General features: G+C 35.6%; 1 protein-coding gene across 4 annotated transcripts in view; it reads right to left on the reverse strand.

The window, feature by feature from the left end:
• C2CD3 (C2 domain containing 3 centriole elongation regulator) overlaps nucleotides 1-15,828 on the reverse strand; it is a 107,933-nt gene that overhangs the window by 84,444 nt on the left and 7,661 nt on the right. For all 4 annotated transcript variants that reach the window (XR_004323351.1, XM_032489333.1, XM_032489334.1 and 1 more), the window contains 4 exons: nucleotides 9,976-10,187; nucleotides 9,128-9,375; nucleotides 3,506-3,638; nucleotides 2,929-3,057 (listed from right to left, as the gene is read on the reverse strand). Coding sequence is in view for 3 of the 4 variants with exons in the window: in XM_032489333.1 (XP_032345224.1) it covers nucleotides 2,929-3,057; nucleotides 3,506-3,638; nucleotides 9,128-9,375; nucleotides 9,976-10,187 (722 nt within the window). In the remaining variant the exon portion in view is untranslated. The remainder of the gene's footprint in view (nucleotides 1-2,928; nucleotides 3,058-3,505; nucleotides 3,639-9,127; nucleotides 9,376-9,975; nucleotides 10,188-15,828) is intronic.

A 15,828-nucleotide genomic window follows, 5' to 3' on the forward strand; every position in this document is an offset into this window, starting at 1 on the left:
CACAGCAGCAGCACTTTCCAGGGAGAAACTGGGAGATGGGTGTTTCTGCCTGCTTCCTCTGTGCTGGGTCCAGGTATATAGCTCTGATGGTGGGCGTGCTCCTGCACCCATTGAGAACTGTCTGCTGTATTCCTGTGGAGCTCATCAATGCAAGTTTTGTTGGTTGTTAGAGCTAGGCAATCTGGTGGCCTATTTTTTGGTGGCTGCTGTAAAACCTGGGGCATCAGATGTGTATATAAGCTCCCTCCAGAGAGACTGGTAACTTGATTTTATTACTGGAGAAGGCTTGGGAGAGATGGCATGGGAGGTGTCTAGCAGCTTCCATATTCTCTGGAGATGACTGTAGTGAGCCTCTAGATGCCTGCTTAATTAGAAGGCTGGCCCTCAGGCAGTAGCTTTTAAAGTATGCAGATAAACCTTCTTCAGGGAAAGACTGGGAGATAGCTAATTTGGCTGCTCCTTCTTCACCAAGCCCTGGGGGATAGTCATGGTTTGAGAAGAGTGCTCTCCTGCAGTAAAGAATTAGTTCTTTGCTTGCTATTGTCTTGTGAGTCTCCTGGATACCAGCCCCATTGGCTTTCAGAGTTAGGTATTTGGGGAGCCCATCTCTCTAGTGGGAGTCTTAAAAGTTCAGAGTGCTATGACAATGAATATATATATGTTCATGTATAACTGAAAAATTGTGCTCTACACTGGAATTTGACACAACATTGTAAAATGATTATAAATCAATAGAAAATGTTAAAAAAAAAAAAAGTTCAGACTGCTGGATGTGGGGTTCATGTGCTTTGCCCTCCATCACATCAGCTCTCAGGAACCACTAATCTACTTTCTGACTCCACAGATTTGCCTATTTTGTACATTTCATATAAATGTAATCATAAAATATTTACTCTTTTGTGACTGACTTCTTTTATTTAGTATGCATGCATGCTGTTTTCAAGATTCATCCATGCTGCAGCATGTTACTAGTACTTTATTCCTTTTTATGACCAAATAATACTACACTGTATGGATATACCACTTAAAAAAAATCCACTAATCAAATACAAAACAGAAACAGACTCATAGACATAGAATACAAACTTGTGGTTGCCAAGGGGGCGGAGGGTGGGAAGGGGTAGACGGGATTTCAAAATTGTAGAATAGATAAACAAGATTATATAGCACAGGGAAATATACATAAGATCTTATGATAGCTCACAGAGAAAAAAATGTGACAATATATATATATATGTTCACGTATAACTGAAAAATTGTGCTCTACACTGGAATTTGACACAACATTGTAAAATGATTATAAATCAATAAAAAATGTTAAAAAAAATCCACTAATCGTTGGATATTTTTTACTATTATGACTATGGAATATCATGTACATATTTCTGTGTGGACTTATATTTTCATTTTCCAATATAAATCGTAGCAATGTTCTTCTAGGGCAGTCTACCCAGGCAATAAAAGCAAATAAAAGCAAAAATAAACAAACAGGGCTTAATTAAACTCATAAGCTTTTGCATAGCAAAGGGAACCATAAATAGAATGAAAAGCCAACCTACAGAATGGGAAAGAGTATTTGCAGATGATGTGCCATTTGCAGCGACGTGGATGGACCTGAGATTGTCATTCTGAGTGAAGCCAGAAAGAGAAATACCATATGATATCACTTATACGTGGAATCTAAAAAAGTGACACAAATGAACTTATGTACAAAACAGAAACAGACTCACAGACATAGAAAACAAACTTATGGTTACCAGCGGGGAAAGGGAAGGGTGGAGGGATAAATTTAGAGTTCAGGATTTGCAGATACTAATTACCATATATAAAATAGGCAAATAATAAGGGCCTACTTTATAGCACAGGGAACTCAATTCAATACCTTGTAATAGCCTATAATGAAAAACAATATGAAAAGGAATATATATATATATATGTACACACACATATATATACATACACCCAACTGAATCACCATGCTGTACACCAGAAATTAACACATCATTGTAAACCGACTATATTCAATTTTTTAAAAATGCCAAAAAAAAGTAGTAAGTTTTAAAATAGGGAAGTGTGAATTCTCCTATTTCTTTTTTGACATTGTTTTGGCTAGTCTGGGTTCCTTACAATTTCACAGTAATTTTGGAATCAGCTTATCAATTTCTACAAAGAAGTCAGCTGCGATTTTGATTGAAATTGCATTAAATCATGAACATGGGATTTTTTTCATTTATTTAGACCTTTAATTTCTTTAAACAATGTTCTGCAGTTTTCAGAGTTTATTTTACTTTTTCAGTTAAAGTTATTCCTAAGTATTTCATTCTTAACAATGCTATTGTAAATGGAATTGCTTCTTAATTTTATTTTTGTATTGTTCACCACAAGTATATAGATGTACAATTAATTTTTGTATACTGATTTTATATCTTGCAACCTTCCTATATGTATTAGTTCTAACAGTTTTTTGTGGATTCTTTAGGATTTTCTACATACCAGGTCATGTCACCTGTGAATAGAGTTAGTTTTACTTCTTCCTTTTCAATTTGGATCCCTTTTATTTTTTTCCTGCCTAATTGTGCAGGCCATATAGATAATAAGAGACAGACCCCAAATTTCAACTTGTGTGTGCTCTAAAATTCATACTCTTTTCATACTGTTATATCCTTCTAACACTGGTACTGGAGAAAGATGAGAAGAATGGAAAGGTGAATTGGAGACCATTCTGTAAGTGAAGCTAATAATAGAAGGCTGAAGACTAGATTTTTATTTAGTAGGTAATGAATAACAATTTTTATTTTGTATGCAATGAATAACCAAGGGAATGACTTGGATATTCTAAGGAAATGTTGCCTTAGGAAGGTGAGTCTGTTAACAACGTACAGTTAGAGGAAGAATTTACAAGGAAGAAAGCTAGTTAAGAGTTCTTACCTGCCCAATAGCAGCTGTATGGCTCTGGTATCAGCTTTTGTGTCATGATTCCAAAATGTATTCTCTGCTGGAGGGAGGAGAGGATCTTCAATGTGTTCTTTAAATTGATTCCTAGATAAGGCTTTAATCCTAAGGTATGAAAAAAATACTTTCTCAGTGGCTAGCTCATGGGAAAAATTTAAATCAGAATTAAGCTAAGAGATATACATGGAGATGGTTCAACATGGAAAATTTAACATACTTCAGGCCTTAATTACCTTAAATATATATAAAACTTCACAATTTACAAAGCCCTTTTCTACGTTAGAATCTCATTTCGTTTCTATAACAGAGAGAGGAGAGAACATCCCCATTTTACACACAAGCATGCTGGTTCAGAGGGAGCAAAGAATTTAGCCATTTACATATTTAGCAAGTGTTAGTGCTAGGTCGAGATTCTGAGTTTCTTAACTCCTTATTTAGGCTTCTTTACTTGCTGAAAATTTCCAAAATTATTTAGTCCATAACTTGACAAAAAACACATGTTAAGAACTATTAAGAAATGAATTGTTGGGTTCATGTTTGTCCTGTTACTTACTGTGTTGATGCTCTAAGAAAATCTTCCTTCAAAGGAGGATGAACTTCATCCAACAACATGCTAGTATCTGGGCTTGATTTCATTGCAGAAATCACCATTGCATTACGTAGTTTATTGCCTTGTTCTAACAGAGCTGAAGAGGGCAAAAGCAGAACACAGAAACTCTAAAATTCAACAGAAATACTTGCAGTACTTAGCACTTTTCCTTATACCATAGGACTCACCACAGTGTACTGTAATGGCTTACTTGTCTGCCTTCCCCACTAGCTTGAGAATTCCGTGAGAACATTCACTTTATAAAGTGGACAAAAGTCCACTTCTATTATGTGGACTGTGTTAGATGTTGCCATTATAGCAGTGAATTAAGTCTCTATTCCACAGAGACTGACCTCCCCCTATAATGGGAGTCATTATATACAAGCACTGACTCTTCCAACTGGTGTTTGTACATAAAAGATTAGTGACATTTCTGTATTATTTTTGTATCCAGATACCTTATTGGATTTATTATTTGTAATGGTTTTAATGTCATTATTATCTAAGAAACACTAACAACTATATCAGCTTAACTTTTAGGAGCCACAGTGCTAATCTAGTCCAAATTTATACTTTTATGGATGAAAAAAAGAATGCTAAAACATTTTCACGACTTGTCTAAGATCACGCTTCAGGTTAATAGAAAAGTCAGGATGAAGTCTTCAGACTTTCGGATAAGTAAAATTCATTTCATCCCTAAGTAATAACAAGAACAAGAACAATTACAGAGAGTAACATTTACTGAATCCTCATCAGATGTTGGGCACCACTCTAATACACACACACACACACACACACACACACACACAGTCATTTAATCCTCCCACAAACCTCTGAAACAGGCACTACTTTACTATTTCCTCCATTTTCTAGATTGAAAAAAAAACAACTGAGGCATAGAGGCCAAGTAACTTGCCCAAGTTATACATGCACTAAATGTATAACCAGGATGACATCCTATGATTTTAACCAGTACATTATATATGATCCCACTTTAATTCTTAGACTTCTTTTGAAAAGCTTAGGAACACTGAGACATATCATCATTTTCTTGAGGTTCCACAGCTGCTTAGGAGTTAACTGAGACTAGGTATCAAGTGCCTGTCTATCTTAGTCTAGAATTTTATAGCTTCTAAAAATAAAGAAGATACGGTGGTCAGGCCAAGAAAAATAAAATAAGCCAAGCAGATCCATAAACATCTAACATTTGTTAGGATAAAGAGTTCAAAATATAGCTTAAAAACAAAACCCAAAAATCAGGAAACAAAACCCCGTGAAATATCGTATGTTTGATGTGTGAAAAAAAATAAAGATCACCCATTGTGGCAGGCAGAATTCTGAGATAGTTCCCCCCAAATTCCTAGCCTCTGGTATACACATACCTTCTCCTAGTGATTCAAACAGTCAAGAAGTATTGGTGCAAAGGGATTTTGCAGATGTAATTACGGTTCCAAATCAATTGACCTTAAGATCGGAAGATTGTCTTTTCAAAGGCTCAAACCTTTAAAAAGCAGTTTTTTTTTCTCTGGCCGTTTGCAGGATATGAAGTCAGAGATTTAAAGCAGGAGAAGGATGTCAATGTATCATTGCTGACTTGAAGATGGAAAGGGCCATATGGCAAGATATGCAGGTGGTGTCTAGGAGCTGAGAGTGGACTCTGGCTGACCACCAGAAAGGAAATGGGACTTTGGTCCTACTACTGCAAGGAACTAGATTCTGTCAACAAGAATGAACTTGGAAGTGACTTTTCCTCCAGACCTTCCAGATGAGAATTTAGCTTGGCTGACACCTTGATTTTAGTCTGATAACGTACGCAGAAAACCCAACCATAACTTGTTGGACTCTGATCCACAGAACTATGAGCTAAAAAATGGGTATTTTTTTTTAGGCATCAAGTTTGTAGTAACTTGCTATGCAGCAGTAGAAAACTATTATTCCCATTAATGACACTACTCACAAATACTGGTTGTTAACACTTTGTACATTCCTTGTAGCTTTTTATCTATCATATATATACGTGTGTGTGTGTGTGTGTGTGTGTGTGTATAAATTTCTTCTGCTGCAAAAATGGTATATTATATATACTGTTTTATAACTGCTTTTTCACTTAATATGCATTAACTTTTTTGTATGTAAATAATGGTTATACAATATTCCATTTACAATTTATTGTATGTATTTTTGTTTTTATGAAAAAAAAAAATCTCTGGGATTCAGCCAGAAAACGACTGTTTTATTTTTTTCCATAAGAAAGGATGAGGAAAATATGGTCTGCTAACATTGGGAATTTGGTTAAAGAAGCTTGCCAAGTGACAGGAAACCCTTCTCCTTTTAGTTACTAGTTAATACTTGGGTTTATTTGATATGGTTTAAAGTTTTTTAATGAGGTGGTCACATTCAATAAATGCGTTGTGAGTAACATAGTTAATGACAAGCAGTGTCAATAACAAACTTCATTTGATTTCAGGGCCATGTAGAAAAATAGTTTTCCCACTGATACTCAAAATGTCTCTAGAGATAATAGCTTTGGTATTTTATGATCTAATCATATCCAACTATTTTTAATTCCTTACGCACAATACTTTGTGCTTTCAAAGCTCTGGGTATTTAATTCCAACAAAGAATTATCATGCAGTGTTAAAACTGCCTATCTCAATCAATCAACTTTGAGATGAGGGACTGGCTTTTGTTAGTCTTTATATCCTTGGTGCCTGGGACAATGTCTGGTATATATCAGGCATTTGATAAAATGTTCTAATAAATACTTTCACTGTTGCATATATCACACCTAATTGGACTGTATCTGCTTTAGAGTTTGTTTCCTTTACTAGACTGAATTCATTAAGATCAAGGACTGTATCTTATTTATCACTGTAAGCCAGATACTCAAAACAATGACTGACTCAAAAGATATCTGCTGAATTGAATAGAGCTTAAAGTTTTTATCCTTGTTAGATAAAAATTCCTCTGGGAATGGTTAATATTTTAAGAGTGATTTAATCAGTCATTTAAGTCTGAATAGGAATAGTTACTTAAAACATTTTCCAATAGTAGGTCTTAAAGAAATTAAGAATGAAGACAAGTAGGACAAATCTGAGCATAGGCGGTTCACTCATTAGCCTCCAAGTGGTTTCTTCCTTGAAACAGCCACACTTGAAAAAGCTTCTCTAAATTCTGAGGCATGGCAACAAAAACAGCTTATCTCCTCTTCTTAAGAGGAAGCTGGTACCTATACTAAAAGAGCTGTCATGGCATCTTCCTGCACCTCATCTCAACCATCATTGTCTGAACATAAAGGAAAGGCACTCAGGTGAGTTTAGGACAAATGATTCCCTTGTTTATTTCCTACACACCATAGGCATAGCCCCTGCTAAACAGGGAGGTATATAGCTTCTGGTTTTCGTTCCAGCTCCTTGCTATATATTCTAAACCCCATCTCTTACAAGTAGGATGCAGAGGTAGTGTTCATAAATACTAGCTGGTTGACTAATTCAGTTCTGTACCCCCTTTTCTGGTATGATGTCAATATAATAAAGACAAGGAAGACAACCAGGTTAATACATTTGTTATAACCCTCTATGACCTCAGTTCTAGACCTACCACAATGGCCCACTTAATCTTAGTCCTCCACAATTTTGTGGTTGAAAGGGATCTTTAAAATTCATATCTGCCTTGATGATTTAATTCTATCTGTCAGAGTCTCATAACAATGTTATCCAGCCCATACTTCCATTTCCAGTGATACAGAATTCACTATCTCTTGAAGCTATCCTTTCCCATTTTTGCATAGGTAGGACTATTAACTCAGACTGAATTACAATCTATCTTGTTTTACCTTAAAACTCAATGATCCTAGTAACTCTTATGGAAGAGGTTGCACATTGGCAGCCCATGGGTTGTATCTGTCACATTTTTGTTTGGCTTGAACAGTAGGCCAGCATAGCCTTGATTAAAACAAACAAACAAGCAAACAAACAAAAACAGTCCTAGGTAAACAACAAACCTACAATAGGATGAAGCAGAGGACTTTGCCTTAGAGTCTAAGATAATAATGAACTGGAGCTGAGAAGCAGCTGTCCTCTTTGGCAAGGCAGGAGCTCCCTAACTGTGTCCTCATTTTTAAAATGGGATTAACAATCTCTATCTCACTTGGTTTTTGTTAGATTATGTGTATAGAGCACCTGGCATAGTAGTTAGCACATAACGAATACTCAATAAATGCTATCTGTTTTCTTGAGGCTAAATATCTCTCAGTGGTCCCTTCACCAATCTAGGTACCCTGCTTATAAGGAACTCACCTTCTATAGATCTTTACTATAATGTTACCTTCTTTAAGAGGCCTTCCTTTGTCAACCTGTACAAAACTAACATTCCCTCCGCTCACCTTTCTTGCTTCATTTTTTCCCATTGCCATTATCATCATCTAACACTATGTACTTATTTATCTAGCTTATTATTGGTCTTCCCATCTAGAATATAAGATCTATATGGCAGGATTTTTGTGGTTTTTTTTTATTTAAATTGCTGTATTCCTAACACCTAGAAGAGTGCCAGACATTTGATAACTGCTGAATAAATAACTGCTTAATGAGTGAATAAATATCTTCCTCAAAGTCTGGTGCCCAGGTCTACATAAAATATTCCAAATGTGAGCTGACAAGTGCTAAGTATAGTGGGAAAATTTTCTTTTTTATTAATGTAGCCTAGGGTTGCATTAAAGTCTAAAATTAATATATCAAAATCATAGTATAATTTTAAGAATAGGGGATCATAAATATTTCAGTTGAAAAAATGTGAACAGAGTATCTTTTCATTAAAAGAAATCCTTACTAATGTAAATTATGTACCCAACCACTTTTAATTTAAAAGACTTTCTACTAACACTGCAGATACTCTACTTTGGAAATTTTAATTGTGAGGGTGGAGATAAATTCCTGTCATGCTCTTGATGTCACAGAGATATATGGTTGACATTACAATGTAATGTAAGGTACCAAAATTGCTTTTATAATATCACTCCCTGTCATGAGATAATCCCATTGAGTTCCTATTTGCTTTTTTATTTCAGTCTAAGCCCTTACATGGATAAACTGACTCCTTCCTATTTCTCTTTGGCTGTGAGTCATATTTAATTCTTAGGCTTAAGATCAGCAGTTGCTGGGCACTGAATGCTCCTACTGAAACCAAATTTTCAGAATGTGAAATGGATTTAGTACCAGCCTCTGTACAATGGTACAAGTATATTCTGATGATGAGACAAAAACCCTATTTGCTTTGAATTATCTCGGAAAAAATGAGAACGAATATTTTTCTATGATAAAGGCTTTCCTCCTAAACCCAGATTCATTTTAAATGGTTCATTTCCTAAGCGTACAATTGTAAGTACCTAGTAATTACTTACAAGTTACTTAACGGTTTAATAGAGCAGCCTTTAAATGGTGAGAGATTCTGGACTCTAGTAAGATTATTCACTTTTATTTGGCTATTTAGTTCAAAGAGAAGCCTTGGTTCTCTTTGCAGGTCCCCTAGTGAGTAGAGTAGTCCTGATAAATATAGCTTAGTCTCAGTTCATAAATATATACATACCCGAAAGGAGGTCTTTGGTAGGGGGGTTGTTTGAAGAAAGAATGCATGAGTCACTGCGACTCTTGGCAACTGTCCTAATTTGAGGCTGGAATTCAGAACTGTTGAGAAGGGACATCTGCTTCTGTGTGGCTTTGCCTTTCAGAGTCATAGACTCTAAACTCTGTCCTGAATTAAGATGGTGCTGTAGTCCAAAGAAAGAATCCTTTATCGTATCAGAGTTCTCTGCAGGGTACAAGTGGTCCTTTCCCCTGTTTTAAAATAAAGGAGAACTTCAGCAGTATATTATCCATTATGGTAACATTCCACTTTGTCAGAGACAGAAAGTGGGTTGGTTTATAGCAGTGTAGCTCAGACTTTGTAAATCGGTTTTTCATCTCCCAAATGAAATAAATAATAGGTGCTTTACCTACTGTTGTGTGGTTATGGCTAAAGTGAGATAATGAAATAAAGAGCTCAGTGCTGAGCCTGACACAAAATAAATGCTTCATAATTATTTGAAATCAAAATCTATTTCTCTTACTCCATTCCATTTCATAAAACACTGCCTTTTCCCTCTTTTCCTTCATGTATGTCTATCATGGCATCTGTATATGACTTAGGCATACTTATTTATCTGTATGTTGGCCTCTTTACTAGATTGTGAGCAGTCCCCAAAATTAGGAACTATGTATTTTTAATTTCTATGGCCAGCCCATGGTATTGGACCAGGAACATAGTGGGTACTTCATACTTATTTGCTAAATGAATGATTAACTTTAGTCTCTTATGCAACCACAAATGAAAGACAGAAATTATGAGTTGAGGGAGAGTTAGCTGACAGAATGATTGGTATTAGGTATGGTAATTACCTTGGAGTGGTTGATCTACTGCTGTTGGCTGCTAACTCTTTTCCATCAATTTTGGTGGTAGGCCTTGATGGAACCAAAAACTCAGTGTTGCTTGCTTCAGTATATTCTCTGAATCCCCGCTCAGATAAAAGCACATTTTCTGGCATGTCAGTGGTAGGAAGAGGACTGTAGCTGTCATAAGTTTCTGACAAAGGCTCCAGTGCAAGTGAGACCTAAAAGAGACATGTAATGTATCAGAAGCTTTTTTTAGCATTGATTAGCTAATTTTAAGACTCCCTGCTTAATATAAATTAATGGCCCCTGTTCCTTATAGGATCAAGTTCAAATTCCTGCCTACCTCAGAAGCCTCATCCCTCACTGTGTTCCCCTCCTCCATCTCTCTCTCTCCTAGATGTAACAATTACTCAGCACTAAATGTACCTGGTATTTCATTCCCTTATGCCTTTATAAATGCAAATTTCCTCCAGCATTACTTCCTCTGTGAAAACTTCTTTGTGTCCAGGCAGAGATATTATGAACACTCCCTTCTTCATGTTTCTACTTACTCTGTATCTATCATCAATACAATCACAATTTATTAAACACTTTACAACAGGCCAGAAACTACTAAGTTCCTAACATAGAAAAGCTGATATGATGATATAACTGTCAGGAAAGTATATTATTCTAATTTGAATATTAAAAAAAAAAGCAGAAGCTTAGAGGAGATATTTGCATTTTTATCATCCTGATTAGATTATGAATTCCTTGAATGCATGGGCTGTCTTATCCATTTTTCTGTAGACTAATCAGCATAGTACACACTTACTGTACAAGTCAAGTATGCCCAATAATGCCTAATGGTTTGACATATAAAAGAATGACACTGCGTGTCCTGCATCCTTAATGCTAGTTATTTGAGAAAAATAAGACCCCAGTTCTATGCTGGGGATGAGGCAGAGTGCAGAAAATTTAGATGAAAAGTAATCACTTGAAGTTTCCTTTATCATCTCACTGTTGAGAGTTCAGGCTCCCTACTAAAAGGCTCTCCGTTCCTCTGAAAAGCCCAAAGGAGGAATAAAAAATAAAATAGAGCCTAAAGTAAAACTTTAGCGAAGAAACTGCAGAATGTATTCCAAAAAAAGAGTGTTGCTGAAAGTTCAGTTACAGTGGCAGAGAAAGCAGAAGGAATTGTTTAAGCAGCCAAAGAGAGTCATATATGATGAATGGTCTAAGGCAAAAATGAAAGATTGCAGTTAAATGTTTTAAGAAGTCTCCAGGAAGGCCAATGGAATAATTTGTGTGGAGAAATTACCAAGGCACAGACTCAATAAACACACTTGGGTCTTGAAGAGGAGAATTTTGTTCATGAACCAGGTAGCATAAAGTCCTTTAAATCTATTCATCATCAAGATTTGCTACAAAGACAAATGACAGGAATGCAGTGGAATAAATATTTTGTATAGTGATCACTGTAAGAGCATCACATAAAATCCTGGTTGCCCAAATCTAAGCATCAGAAAGTCTTCCCTCGCCATTCATCACTTGCCAAAAGATTGCCACTATATTCCAGAAACAAAGGAGACATTGAGAATAAAGGTTGTGTCCTGGCCTTAACAATGACCTGCTGGTTTCCCGGTTTTGCTTTTTCCCTAAGCAAGTTTGAATCAGTCACAAAACAACTCAAAGGCCTTTACTACCAGTGGCCCCTGAAGAAAAAGAAAATCCAGGTACCTGCCACACTCATTTTACAATCAAAACATAGGTGCTGGCCTAACTCCTCTGTTCAATTAACACATATTTGTTGATATTAATTCAGTGCCAGGCTCTGGGCTACCTGCCTGAGGCAAAGACTATAAAACATGGACTCTGACCAGGTGATCACACTATCTTGTAGAGGAACTTAAAAAGAAATAATTTTAATATAAAATGGTGAGTTCTGAGATAAGGATATGTATTGGGTGCTGTGAGAACACTAAAGAGGGGTTTGGGCTTGGCGCAGAGGTGAGGAAGGAGTGCCAGAGATGGTTTCCAGGAGTGAAAAATAAATATCTGAGTTCAGAATCTTAAATGTGAAAGCAGTAAGGTTGAGGGGTGTTGAGGGAAAACATTCCAGGCAGAGGGAAGAGCATGAGTCAAGCCTTGCAGGTATTAAACAGAATATTGTTCCAGCAATTCCTAGAAGAATTCCTAGAATTCTTAGTCCAAGGGATTTCCCCTCCTAACCCCTCTGCTTCCATACAATGTACCCAATATACTCCTGCATTCATCCCCCAGATCCTCATCCCTGTCCACTGCTGTCATGTTCCTCTCCAATCACAGTTCACTCTTATGCTCACTCCTCTGCCAACCCCTTAATTGAGCCCTGGAGAATTTCTATTTTATACAAATTACTTTACCACTTTAACTGAACATCTCTTTCTTAAAATGTCTCCATTTCCCCAAAGTTCTCTCCAGTGGAAACTATTTCTTTCATTAGTCAGGCTAAGAGAAGGTGACTTTTTCCTTCATAGAGCTATCTCCAGACCATCATTCTATCATCCAAATATATCACATCTTTTCTGAAGCCCATGCCATCCACAAATAACATGAATATACCATATGATTCTCACATCCATAATAGGACAACCTTAAGGAAACTCATCAGTCTTTTCTCAATGATTCAAGGGCTCTCTTCAGCACTAAGCTGCCCACAATTATCTACTACATCTGCAACATCTATCAGTATTGGAGATGGCATATTAGTATGTCTATTTTTCAGACTTAGGCTGGTCAACACAGCATTTTAAAAGGTTTAGAAATTATTTAGCAATGCTTTAAAAAATTAGAGTTCATGTAAAAATCTGAATTTTGGGCTTCTCTTGAAAAATCAAAGATCCAGCAATGCTGGGTCCCCATTCCAATGTGATAAAAAATTAGCTGGGGTAGACTAGTGGCTTTAGGCAGGATGTGTGCTCCAGTTTGCAAAGTCCCCATCATGTTCCAACATGAGGTGGAATGACAACTGCTATGCATTATCACATGTGATTTACTATCCAAAAAAATTTTTATTTCTTACAGTAAAATGGACATTTTTGTATGTATACACTTCTATGAATTTCAACCTATGTATAGATACATGTAACCAGTTCCATAATCAAGATACAGAACACTTCCAACACTCAAAAAAGCCCCTGGTGCTATCCCTTTGTAGTCACACACTCTTCTCACCTTTAACCTCTAGCAAAGCTGAATTTGATAAAATTCAATAACCCATTCATGACAAAATCTCTCAGAAAACGTGGACTTTCTCAATGATAAAGGGCATCTATAAAAAAAAAAAAAGACAAACCTGCATCTAATATCATATTTCACAATGAAAAGACAACTTTCCTCCTATGAACAAGAACAAGGCAAGGATATCTGCCCTGTTTCATCCAAGGCAAATGGATGAAAACTGTATGATATCCATACAATGGAACACAACTCTGCAAAAGGGAAGTACTGATACACAAAATAATATGGAAGAATTTCTAAAACTGGCTTCTTTCAGTTATTATATTAATATATCTTAACGTGGGTGAGGAGCCAATGGGTATTTATTGTATGGTTATTTTTATATCTTATACACCTAAGATATTCTTTTGCATATCTATCTGAATTTAATACAAAGAAAAAAGTTAATGAAATAAAATGTATAGTGCTTAATATGCGGAAGGCACATGTATAATAAATGCTGATAAAAAAGAGTTATCAGCATGAACACTTTCAATTTTGTCCATCTCAAAATGTTTCTCTTCTTTCCCTCCTTGTTATCCTCCATTCCAAAGGTAACCCTTATCAGCTGTGTTCATAATAGAAATTCATTCCTGTCTAATTCTCTTCATGACCTTACTCGCTCAATTATCCTCTTTTATTTTCAATCTCTTCACTTGCTTTTCTCTTGGTATACAAAACAAATCTGGTCTCCTGTACTCTAAAAAAGGGTCAGCCAACTTATTCTGTAAAGGGGCAGAAACTAAGTATTTTGGGATATATTGCCTATTCTTCTTTTATAAATGACCCTTTAAAAATGTAAAAACCATTTTTAGTTGGAAGGTCAGATTTGGTCCACTGGTCAAAGTTTGCCAATCCCTGTTCTAAAACAGTATCAACAAACTTCTCAGTTCTGCTACCCACAATCAACAGTACCCTCTTCAAGTAAATTTGGCATGTCCCTGTCACACGCCTAAGTACCATGTTAAGTGTTTCCACATTTTTCATCTCATTTAATCCCTGTAACAATGCTGTAAGGTAAAAGTTTTATTATTTTCATTTTACAAAATAGGATACTGAAGCTCAGAGAGTACAAGAGAACACCAGAATTGTTTTTATAACCAATTTCTCCATATCCAAGTCTGGTTCTATTTCCGTTAGATCACACTGCCTCTCTCCCTCTCTTCGCCACCGTTTATCTGGGAAACAGAAATCTCCAATTGTTAATTCCACTTCTTCACTGTAATTACTAATTTTTTACTTACTCCATAATCTTTCAAAATTTGACCTCTGCCTCCAAAATTCTATCAAAACAGTTCTCCAACAAACCCAATGACATTTACATTAAAAAAAAAGTATTATATCAACTGACATTTAAATATGAAGGAAAAAGTGATGCAGCCAACTTAGAAAACAGTCCAGCAGGTCCTCAAAGTTAAACACAGTTACCATATGACCACAATTCTACTCCTAGGTATATACCCAAGAGAATCGAAAACATCTGTTTACAAAACACTTGTATGCAAATGTTCATAGCAGCATTATTCGTAATAGTCAGGAAGTGGAAACAATCCAAATGTCCATCAACCGAAAAATGGATAAACAAGTGGTATATCCATAAAATGCAATGCTATTTAGCTACAATAAGGAATGAAGTATTGATTTATGCTACAACATGGATGAACCTTGAAAACCTTATGCTAAGTGAAAGAAGACAGATATAAGAGGTCACATATTATATTACATCATTTATATGAAATGTCCAGAATAAGGCAAATATATAGACAGAAAATAGATCAGTGGTTGCCAGGGGTTGGGGAAAGGTGAAAAAGAGAATGACTACTAATGGGTATGGTGTTTCTTCTGGGGGTGATAAAATGCTCTAGAATTAAGACAGCAATGATGGTTGTACAATTTTGTGAATATGCCAAAATTCACTGAATTTAAAAGGGTGAATTTTATGGCATGTGAATTATATCCCATAACTATGTAATTTTACTTTGTATGGAAACAAAATATTCAACTAATAGGCTACAATTTTAATACTGTTGAATGAATTGTTTTCATTTTTTAAATATTAAAAGTGTATTGCCATAACAAGTCCTAAGCATATAACTTCCCTCTTTTTTCATGCTATTTCCTTAAGATAAGTTCTGAGTAGAATTACTGAGGTAAATGGTATTATACATTTTACGGCTCTTGAAATATAATGTCAAACTGTTTTTGCAGGTCTGGTGCAAATTTATACCATTATCAGAAAAGTATCAGTAAACAAGTCTCATTTCACCATGAAGTTAGCTTTGTAAGGTGTCACTAAATTTTAAGTTAATATATTTTAAATAAAAATATGACAAATAGAATACAGAAAATGTTAAGTTTTTTCACTTAGTTAAATCTATTTCTGGACTTTATTCTCTTCCTTTGACATAATTATGTGCCTGTAGTTTTATAATAGGTTCTTACATCTGGTAATGTTACATGTTCTTTCCTCATCTTTTTTGAACTGTTTTCTTATACACCTATTTAAATTTCCATACATATTTTAGAATACATTTGACAAGGTATAAAACTCATGACATTTCTAAAGGATGTGACTACTCAGAATTCTCTAGGAGGAAACCCCAGAGTCTTCCTCAGAAA

Source organism: Camelus ferus, chromosome 10 (genome assembly GCF_009834535.1).
Source record: "Camelus ferus isolate YT-003-E chromosome 10, BCGSAC_Cfer_1.0, whole genome shotgun sequence".
Taxonomy (NCBI): Eukaryota; Metazoa; Chordata; class Mammalia; order Artiodactyla; family Camelidae; genus Camelus; species Camelus ferus.